This window comes from Eimeria maxima, genomic scaffold (genome assembly GCF_000499605.1).
Source record: "Eimeria maxima Weybridge genomic scaffold, Emw_scaff653, whole genome shotgun sequence".
NCBI lineage: Eukaryota > Apicomplexa > Conoidasida > Eucoccidiorida > Eimeriidae > Eimeria > Eimeria maxima.
The window spans coordinates 9,226-20,065 of NW_013566668.1; the positions used below are offsets into that span (position 1 = coordinate 9,226).

Here is a 10,840-nt window from a genome sequence, read left to right on the forward strand (position 1 = left end):
GCATTTTATTTAAGTAATGCCGAAACAGACTAAACACACTAAAGATTCTAAACAATGTTTATTTTATATTGGATGTGCAGTCCACGATTACTCTTTTCGGCCCTTTTGGTACGTTCTGTCGGTTCTTCTACGTGGTGCATGAGCCAGCGCCTTGATCATTTTTGTGTAGGTAGAACTGTGTGTTTCTTCGGTGAGGAAACTATCCGTAATACTGCCTATGCGACTGCCAAATAGCGCAAAGCACCCCTTTTCGGTATTCTTCCATAATGTTCGCAAGCCATACAACACCCGTTTGTTTACCCAAAATGATGAGGCATGATTCGCCCAGTTTGAACAGGGGCAGAGCCGGCATTGCCTTATTTGCGTTTAAAAGGAGGAATATCTGTATTCCGACCGAATGACGTAAAGTCACTACGCGCAGCGATAGCGGCTAGAATCATAAGCTCGAATTTGATTAACCTTAATGATTGGCAGCCGTTTACAAGGTGACTTCCTCTGCAGCTGCTTATTCGGTTATCCTGCGTATGTTATGCTTCTCTTATCACAGTACGATATGGCTGCCTTGCCAGGTCCAACTTAGGGTTCCTCTTTCAATCCCTACGAAAGCAGAAGGACCACCACTGAAGGGTGTCTAACTGTCGTTTTCTTCTGTCGTTGAAGCCTTATATCCTTAGCCTCAACTACTGCGGTGCTGACCAATATCTCCCCTCTGGCTACACAGCCGGGGTACACATGCTTCTGTATCGAGGCGATTGCAACTAGCCATGACAGCTGGGCGTAGCAAATAGACATAGCGACGAAGGGGAGACGAACTGTTCTGGTGAGCGTTTACTTAACCTGTATAAATATCTGATTCTAACAGCTTGCTCGACTTTTTCTGGGGTGCAATTTTACGGTTCGCCGCCATACAAAACATCTGCCTCTCGGGTAGAGTTATCCTGCTCCTCTCACACGCACGCCTGGCCACTTTTGCACAGTGATGGATTGTCTGGGCAAAGAGGAGACAAATTGGCACAACTGACAGCTTTTCTGAGACCATTCAGCCGTGCATCTGCCCTATATTGGAGGCGGTGAGGCGCCCACCGCTCGGGTCCGTGGCCAGCGAGTACAGTGAACGCCACAGGTGTGTATTAGTGACTTTGCATTTGTCCCTATAGAGGGAAAAATGCCTTTGCTCCTCAAGAAGAAGAATTCGTATGGTTTCACTGCTGTTGTGCTCTATTTCATGAGCGAAGGTCAGCAAATGAACAGGGGTGACCAGTGCTGGATGGCAGTGGAGCGAAGCCGAGCGAACTTGACTACTTTTAACTACCGCTGAGCAAAATAGAGTTGTGTTAAGGAAGACAGTGGTACTTCCGTGAATAAAAGAGATAAGTATAACATTCGTGGCAGTCCCAAGCTTTGCAACACTGCTGACGCCGACCACCTGTCTCCCACCAGCACGTCTCCCTGCTTGCGGGCGGTGTGCTCTGTGGGTCACCTTCTGGCGAAAGCGGCACACTCTAACCTCTCCTTGCGTTAAAAAGGTCCTCCGTAGTGTTTGTGAGGAAAGTTCCCTCAATATTCTCCTATGCTTCTTCTGTCTACCTCGTTGCCGCCCAATTCACCGGTTAGGGCGTCGGTTTCCGTCTCGGGGCGCTGCGACACAGCAGCGGTGGCGAGTCATTGTGGCTTCAGGATCCTCTTTAGCGTGCTCTTTTCTTCATTAGTGCTCGTATTCTTCTTATATTTCCTGGAGCTCCAGGCTATGCGAGTTAACTCGTCGTCGTGTGCTTAATCGCAAAATTCCAGTCATCGTCCACTGCCACCTCCGGACTTGTAGGGCGAACCTGCCAAGCCACACCTCCCACGCATGTTGGGCATTTAGATACCCGTCAAACACAGCAGATTATAATGAAGCTGCCTCAGACATCACCCTAATAATGGACTTGCTCGCCTAGTACTGCCCGAAGGTTTGGCTGAGGAGCGTCATACCTCACGGCCTGACATCAGCGTACGACACCACTAAAGATTTCCGAGAATAGCTGGGTGCCGTTGAGGGCGCTTCATCATATACAATAGGGAAAACAACAACAGCATTGTTCTCAGCTCTTTCCAGAGCCCTCACTTCGGCCGGTGGCTTCGTTCGGGCACGATTAGCTCGAAGTGCTGCACTTTGCCCGGGTGTTGCTCTGTCGCAAGTCAGTCGGCCAAACGCCATTTTTGCAGGGAGGCCGTTTCGGCCAATATCAAAAAGTGCCTGTTGGGATGTGTGTTAGAGTGCAGCATTGATATTTGTATTTTGAGAAGGTCGCTCTCCGGCCCTCCCCCTAGTCACGCTTGAGCTCTTTCTCCCGGTCAGTTGTCGAATACATCGGCACCTATTTTCGAAAATGGTAGAAACTAAGGGGAAGTTAGCAGAGTCGTCCACCGCGACGCCGTCTGACACGTCGGAAACCACAAGTCCTCCAAATCGCCCCATGAGTCCCCCCATCAAGGCATTGTGGAACAAGTTGAGTGGCAACCCTTTCGCCACGACGTTCGAGAAGTGGGCAAAGGAAATACCAGATGCAGAGGCTGTGGTATGGCTGAACGGGGAGGGAGATGTTGCCGAAATAAGGACATATAAGCAACTCGTCGATCAGATTTACCAACTGGCGGGTTTTCTGCATGAAATAGGAATCAAGCAGAGCGACCGGGTAATCTTGTGTTATCCTCCAGGAATAGATTTCATAGTTGCGTTTTACAGCTGTATTATTTCAGGCATTGCAGCTGTGCCCGTTTACCCGCCAGATCCCACAAAAGGAATGACGGATATTCCGCGTTTCTGCGATATTGGTGACAGTGCTGGAACGAAGAAGGCCCTCACGTCTACGACGTACCGCCGTGTAGCTGCGGCGATGTCTGTTGTTTCGCGGGAGAAACGATGGAAAGAAATAGAGTGGATATGCACAGACTCCATTAAAAAGAACAGTGCTCCAGCTCCCCGCTGCCCTGTGACTCTGGACCCTCACTCCATTGCTTTTCTCCAGGTTAGCACATTGTTCAGGAACCCCTCAATCTTGACGCCGGGACACCGCCAAACTCTTCCGCAGTTGTGGTGCTGCAGTAGAGTACTGCCGGGCAACACCTATAGACCTGTTGTTGCCAGATGCAGAGGTATGGGTGTGTGGCTTGAACTCTGTGCAGTTCACCTCGGGGAGTACATCTGAGCCAAAAGGTGTAATGGTGACGCATGCGTCTTTGCTGCACAACATGCATTTGTGCTGGCATTCCTTTGAGTTCCCAACCCATTTAGAGACCAAAGACCCTAACGAGCAGTTCTCCTCCCGCAACTATGACTTTTTCGACCTTGAGGAGTTTTGGAAAAGACGGCATGCACTGTCTGTGGCCCGAAGGGGACACAGGGTTCGCGCGTTCTCCTGGTTACCAGTTTATCACGATATGGGGTAAGAACAACGGAAGAGTCAGCTCAACACGCTAAGCCAAGACACCCCAAAGATGCACCGACGTCTTCTGCTCCTGTTAAAGCCAGCTGGACGGTGCGCTATCCGTTTCAAGCCTTTCATGCATTGCTGGTCTTTTGGCGCGTGCTTGTCGCTGGTTCAGGCTCATAGGCTTTGTTTGCTGTCCAATGTTTTGCGGGGCCGCCCTCTACCAAATGTCTCCAATCGACTTCATTCGGCGACCTTGGGTGTGGTTGAAAGCCTTGAGTCAGTACGAATGCGTATGCAGTGCTGCACCTAATTTTGCGTTTGCGCTTGTGACACGCAAGATGCCTGACAACGTGTACAACCAGCTGGACCTCTCCCACGTGACAGGTATCTTGTCGGGCGCAGAGCCTGTTCGTCGGCAGACCGTGGAGCAATTCGTTGAGGTGAGCACATGCACTAACGATGTGACACAGAAAAAAGTTCGCCGAAGCAGGGCACTGAGTGGGTGATTGAATTCACCTGGTAAAAGACTGTCTTTGGATGCAGGTGTTTTCGGTGTTATCATGCCTCTGCAGAAATTTGCTCCAAAGGGTATTCAGCCTCGGACTGTGGCTCCCGCATACGGTCTTGCTGAACACACTCTCATTGTAACCGGCAAGGGAGACTGGAAATCCAGCGCCAGTGTTCTTTACGTTAATGCTCTGAAGCTTCGATCTGAACGCATTGTGGAAGTGTTCACTCCGGAAGAAGCAGCAGCAAAACCTCCAGGCGAAGTGCAAGACGTCGTCAGTTGCGGCTTTCCATTCCAAGGTGTCACTGGTGAGTCCGTGCTAGTCTTCCGTGAATTCAACGCAGTACTATAAGTTAACCAAAAGACACGGAAGGTTTGCTATTGTCTTGCATTTGTGCAGTTAAAATTATGGACCCCGAAACACACCGAGAACTACCAGATAGGCACGTCGGAGAAATTGTTGCATTCAGCGAATCCGTTGCTCTCGGATACTTCAACAGGCCAGAGCAGACTGCAATCACATTCCGGGTGGCTGTAGTAGATGCCCAAGGAAACAGCACTCCCGCTACTGGACTCCGCACTGGTGATTGTGGCTTTATGCACGAGGGAGAGCTCTACGTGACCGGTCGATTCAAGGATATAATTATCATCAGGGGGCGAAACTACTACCCTTCGGATATTGAAGAAGCAGTTTTAGAAGTTCCGCAAGTCCGACCGGGATGCGTAGCTGCATTCGCTATTGAAGCGGATTCAAACGAACTTTTGGGTTTAGCTGCCGAATTGCGTGTTGAAGACGGGCTGAGGGGTGTCTGGGCACGCGTCCGTCGACAACTCTTTGATAGGTCCAGCTACGACCAAATTGTGAAAAATATCTGTAAAGCGATCGCTAGCTCTACAGGGCTCAGTGTGCAGAGAGTATGGCTCCTAAGACCCAGGAGCCTACCGAAGACTAGCAGTGGCAAGCTTCGAAGGTCTCTAGCCCGCGACAAGTTGCTTGAAGGCAAACTGGATGGCGTTATTCATACATATACCCATCATACACATCAAGCTGAAGGTGTAGCAAGCGCCTCCAGAGCCATTTCGCACGTTCCCACCAAGCCAAGTACTCACCAAAGTTCCGATGTGGCACACAAGGGGCATGAAGAATCCGGACCAACTCATGAGGCAGTAGTCAAGACCGTAAGGGATGCCGTGATTGATGCAGCAAAGAACGTGCTTGGGGAGGTCGACGAGTTGCCGGATATGCAGGCTCCATTGCATGAATTAGGCGTTGATTCCATTGCTGCCGTAGAGCTAGCGGAGCTCGTGTCTGAAAAGTTGAACATCGACATCGAACCAACGTTAATGTTCAATTATCCGACTATGGAAGACATTATAGACTTCCTAGTGCGGGAAATAGAGGGAAAAGGTGGCGAAGATGCACTAACGGTTAACACTAACACCTCCGAAGTGACTATGGCCGTTGTGGGCGCCGCATGCAATCTGCCTGGAGGCAGCACGTCCCTTACTTCATTTTGGGATGCTCTCATGTGCGGCGTGGACGCAATGGTGGAGGTTCCACGCTCACGGTCAGCCAAAACCCTGCCTTACCCTCAACCACGTTGTTGCTGCGTTAGCTACGCAGGCTCTTCAATAACACGAGCGATGTACAATACTTTTGCTCCTGGGCAAATTCCCTGCCGGTCTTCTACGTTGCGTTGCAGATGGGATGTCGAGGATTACTTTGATCCCGACCCAGATGCAGAGGGCAAAATGTACATCCGGGAAGGCGGTTTCATTGAGAATGCCGAATTTTTCGACGCCTCGTTCTTCAGGATCTCTCTGGCCGAGGTACAGATCTCTATGCTCAAGACAGCCTTCTCTAGGAAAATGCCTTCGTAGTACTAAGAGGAGGGCGTGCAAATTTAGAATATTCCCTTTCATTTTCTGCTGTTGACTCTGTACAGGCATCAAGTATGGATCCTCAGCAAAGGCTGCTGCTAGAGGTTGGCTACGAGGCCCTGCACGACAGTGGTTTTGACAAGGACAGCTTGCTGCGGGCAAACATTGGAACGTTTGTAGGATGCTGCTGCAACGAATGGCAGCAGACCTGTGCACAAATGGGTCTGGGAATCAGCAGCTTCACTGCAACTAGTCACGCTCCCTCGATTTTGTCGAACCGTCTGTCGTACACTCTAGGGATGTTGGGACCGTCCTTAACAGTTGACACTGCGTGCTCGTCTTCTCTTGTAGCATTGCACTTAGCAATTCAAGAGCTTAAAGCAGGAAGCTGCACCTCTGCCCTGGTGGCAGGTGTAAACCTCATGCTTTCCCCGAATGTTACAGTGGCCTTCTGCAAGGCTCGTATGATGGCGCCAGATGCTCGCTGCAAGACATTTGATGCTAGCGCAAACGGATATGTGCGTGGGGAAGGGCTGGGCGCAATAGTGATTAAACCACAGACGGAGGCCACGAAGGATAACAGTCGTATCCTGTGCATCGTTCGCGGGACAGCAATTAACCATGGAGGACGCGCTGCTAGTTTGACCGCGCCCAGTGGTCCCTCGCAGGAGCGAATAATTCGAACAGCCCTCCGCAACGCCGGCGTGTCTCCGGATGAAGTGCTTTTTGTTGAAACACATGGTACAGGAACGTCTCTGGGAGATCCGATCGAGATTGGCGCCCTTAAGTCGGTATTCAGGTCAAGCAGGGACTCTCCGCTTCTCTTAGGTGCCGTCAAAACTAACATTGGGCACCTCGAGGGTGCAGCAGGTATTGCCGGCTTTCTCAAGGCCGCGCTGGCTCTTCGACATGAACAGGTTCCTCCGAATTTACACTTTAAAACGTGGAACCCGCACATCGACCTAAAGGGTGCGAAGTTCGTGTGCCCTGTCGTTGCGCTTCCAATAACACCAGCAACGGGAAAACAACGGATTGGCGGCGTTAGTTCCTTTGGTTTCGGAGGCGCAAACGCGCATGTGGTGTTGCAGGAGGCTCCTCATCCATGCGTTGGTAGGCGTCCATGTAAGGCTCAAAAGCCCACACTCGTGTGCTTTATGTTCGGCTGCCAAGGGGTCGAGGGCTTGCACAAATGTCGCGTGCTTTACGACAGCGATCCTGCCTTCGCAAAGGCCCTCAACGACTGCGGCGATATACTTAAGCGTCTTGTTAGCGTCCCGCTTCTTTCCATCCTCTTTTCCGAGAAAGACACACCGAAGGCCACTGAGAGGGGTCACAGCCAACAAACGCATCATTGGCTGCGGCAGACACGTTTCGCGGATCCCGCCCTTTTTGCGTTCGAATACGCTATCGGACGCAGCCTCATTGCACAGGGAGTCAATCCAGATGCTGTTATGGGGGTAGGCGTTGGGGAATTCGTTGCAGCTGCCATTGCAGGGGTCATGAGCTTGGAAGACGGGTTACGGGTTGCGTGCCAAAGAGCCAAACTTGTGGAGACATTCCTTCCAGCTGATGCTGTAGCCGTAGCATGCAGAGTGGGCGAGAAGGACGTGGAAATGGCTATTTCCGAGGCTGGGGGAGCAGCAGGCTCCACCTCATCCGTTGCGATGTCTCTAGTTTACGGTCAGAAGCAGCTAGTCTTAACCGGGGTCCAGTCGGAGTTGGAATCCGTCTTGATGAAGCTCGACATAGCTGGCCGATTCAAGTACCTACCTGATCGTTTGGGCTTCTCGTCACCCCTCCTGTCTGACGTCGTCACTCCCCTTGCTCGTATCATCGGTGGTGTGAAGCTCTCGCGTCCTACCGTAAAGATGATCTGCCCAACAACTGGGGAATTCTGCGATGAGCAAGTCCTTAGCGCTCACTACTGGACCCGACACTTGATACGGACAGTGCGACTCGACCAGTGTATCAGCAACCTTGTCTCGGCTGGATGCAAGCTGCTTGTGGAAGTTAACGGGCGGGCAGCGTTAATTAGAATGGGTCAGCAGAGCGTAGATGAAATGGCCAAGGACGTTGAGTGGGTGTTTGCGTTCCCAGCTGCTGAAGAAGATACAAGTGACAGGCACACCTCGCCTGTTCAAAAGTGCCTGGAGGTTATTGATAGGGTTGGTGAGCAGCTCGAAATGGAACATGGTCTACATGGACAGGATGAATTGCTCTACCGCCGGAAACCTATCCCGTGGGTACAAATTCCCCACCCGTTTGTTGGCAAACATCGAGAACTTGGGGATGGGGGCTTCCTGTTTGAGACATCTTTTCCTCGCCGTGCCGTGCCATTGTTCGCCGACCACATGGTTAACGGGAAGGCCATGATGCCTGCCATGGGTATGGCCGAAATTATTGCCAGTGCTGCATTCGCGCTCGACCTGAAGACCCCTTCTGGAGCTGTTGCACTGGAAAATGCCTTTTTCGAGAGACCAATGTTGATTGGCTCCCAGCGCGTTACATACGAGTTCAATACCCGAACAGGCAATCGCAACTGTGGCAGGCTCAGCCCTCGAACAGTTCGGACTCCAAGAAGGGTTAATGACGCGTACGTTCGCAGACCACGGGCGGACAGTGAATCCCGCGGGTTCTCAACACCGGGGTTGGCAAGTCCCTCTCTCGCCCCAAGTGCGTGGCTTGTTTCACCGGTCAGCAGTAAGGAGAGTACTCCGAAGCTAGCGTCCTCGGACGCACGTTCGAAGGATATGAGGCTAAAAGCGGAGTTGGAAGAAGTCACGCAGTCCCTTTTGTCAAGCCGCTGGGGATTGCCAGATGACCAAGTTGTCCCTCAAGATGTAGAAATGACGATTCGGTGCCACGTCATGAAAAACTTCGGTGTCGAGCTTAGCAGCGTATGGGACGATGAAACAAACGTTCACTGCAGCGCCCGGGTTGTGCTTAGGGAACAGAATAAAGAAGAAGCATTGCCATCTTTGAAGGATCTGCAGGCACGGTGTAATCAGCCTATTTCAGTAAGCCAGCTCTACGAATCATTGTTTGATTTAGGTCTTCAATATGGACCACGTTTCCGCTCCGTAAATAGTATTTCGCGGTCAGAGTCAGAGGCATTGGCTCGTCTGATGCTACCCGAAGGCTGCAAACAGGACTCGTTTGAGAGCGGCTTCCTAGTGCATCCTGCCCTTCTTGATGGAGCGCTTCATGTAAGCACAGGCAAACAGTGGCCGCCCTCTATTTTAGGTGCAGTATACGCAGATTTCAGGGTGCGCGTTCTGCATAAGGCTGTCATTTGGCTTGGTTAACGGTCCCTGTGGTGTCTTTATGCAGGTTTCGGCCTCTCTTATTGGGCGGCACGCTTCTGGGACTCATGTGTCTATGGTCCCAGTTGGGGCTGGCAGCATATGGCTAAGGAAGCTGGAAGTTAAAGCAGGCTGTTGGGCGCATGTAGAGCTTCTGGAATGCCGATCACGATCGGCGGTTGTGAATGTTCGGATATTTGACGACAACTGGCAAGTCGTCGCCGCGCTTGAGAGAGTCGCGCTTAGAAACGTTGATATTGGGGGTAGCGTAGGTGCAAGCATCCCAAGAGACCTTATTTGGAAGGTTAGGTGGGAGAAGCGAGCAGAACTGACTTCCCAGCCACTGGATCACGCAGCTACGAAGTGGCCTGTGCTGGTACTCGGGGGTAGCTTGCAACTCATGGAAGCACTTTCGAATGCGCTAGGCGGAGAGGGCTACGGCAGGGTGCTGAGTGTAGAAGATATCCCGTCAACAAGGCCCAAAGTCCAAGATTTGCTCTCAAGCGGCAGCTGGAGGGCTATTGCCTTTGTAGAGGCGTTGACAGCTGACGAGTATGCCTTTCTAGATGTTCCTCAGGCAGCAATTCGCCTACTTCAGGCGTATGCTGCATTGCTAAACAATGGGGTCACTGTTCCCCCAATGTGGTTCTTCACTAAGGACATTATGGAGGCTCCAACAGAGGAAGAGCAAACCCCTCCGCAACCCGACCTTCCTGCTCATGCTGGCCTTTGGGGCCTTGCCAAGGCGGCTCGACTGGAGATTGAAGTTTCCACTGGTAGCACGACGCAGATTGGCTGCCTTGACATTGCCCCTCTAGAAAAAGATGACGACATTGCCAAGGCTGTAGTAACTTTCCTGCGTTCCAGCATGGCAACGTCGGTTGAAAACGAGTTGATGCTGCGTGGAAACACTTTATATGCAGCAAGGATCGAGAAAAGCGACTTAGCTGTTCGAGGAGCCCTCGAGTTATACATGCCAGAGAGAGGTGCCATTTCAAACTTGGTGGTAAGACCGCAAGCCTTTGCAGCTAGGGTGCCACCAGAGCACAACCAGGTTGAGGTTCGTGTACGAGCAGATCCTCTCAACTTCCGAGACGTGCTGAACGTTATGGACCTCTACCCTGGGGACCCTGGGCCTCCAGGTGCCGACTTCTCTGGAACTGTAGTGGCCGTAGGTGATGAAGTAGAGCATGTACGCGTGGGAGACCGTGTTTATGGCATAGCACCAGGAGCGTTGCGTACATATGCGACGACAGACGCCCACCTTGTTCGACGAGCTCCGGACTCCCTTGGTTTTGAAGAATCTGCAGCACTGCCTGTGGTAGCAGTGACAGTAGAGTACGCCTTGGGGGACCGCGCGCAAGTGAAGGCAGGCGAGAAGGTCCTCATACATACAGCAACAGGTGGTGTAGGACTAATTGCCATACAACATTGCCAGAAGGTAGGGGCAACGGTTTATGCAACATGCAGTGGGGGCGTCAAGGAGGAGTACTTGAAGTCCGCCGGAATCCAGTACATCACAACTAGCCGAGACTCGAAATCGTTTGCAAAGGATATGCGCGAGTTTCTGGGGGAGGATGGGCACATCGATGTAGTGCTGAACACCCTCGTCGATGATTACATCCCAGAGTCCCTCAAGCTCCTTGGACCCAACGGACGTTTCATGGAATTGGGCAAGAGAGGCATTTGGACTCACGAACAGATGAAGGAAGCCCGTCCAGATGTATATTACG

At 51.7% G+C, this 10,840-nt stretch overlaps 1 protein-coding gene across 1 annotated transcript; it reads left to right on the top strand.

Moving 5' to 3' along the window:
• Nucleotides 1-2,372: 2,372 nt before the first annotated feature.
• EMWEY_00040090 (AMP-dependent synthetase and ligase, related) lies at nucleotides 2,373-10,840 on the top strand (the record flags this gene model as incomplete). Its single annotated transcript, XM_013482541.1, has 8 exons — nucleotides 2,373-3,011; nucleotides 3,169-3,428; nucleotides 3,589-3,856; nucleotides 3,989-4,232; nucleotides 4,325-5,492; nucleotides 5,628-5,754; nucleotides 5,871-9,011; nucleotides 9,136-10,840. Coding segments are annotated over 8 exons (7,552 nt in total), but the record flags the coding sequence as incomplete, so codon positions are not given.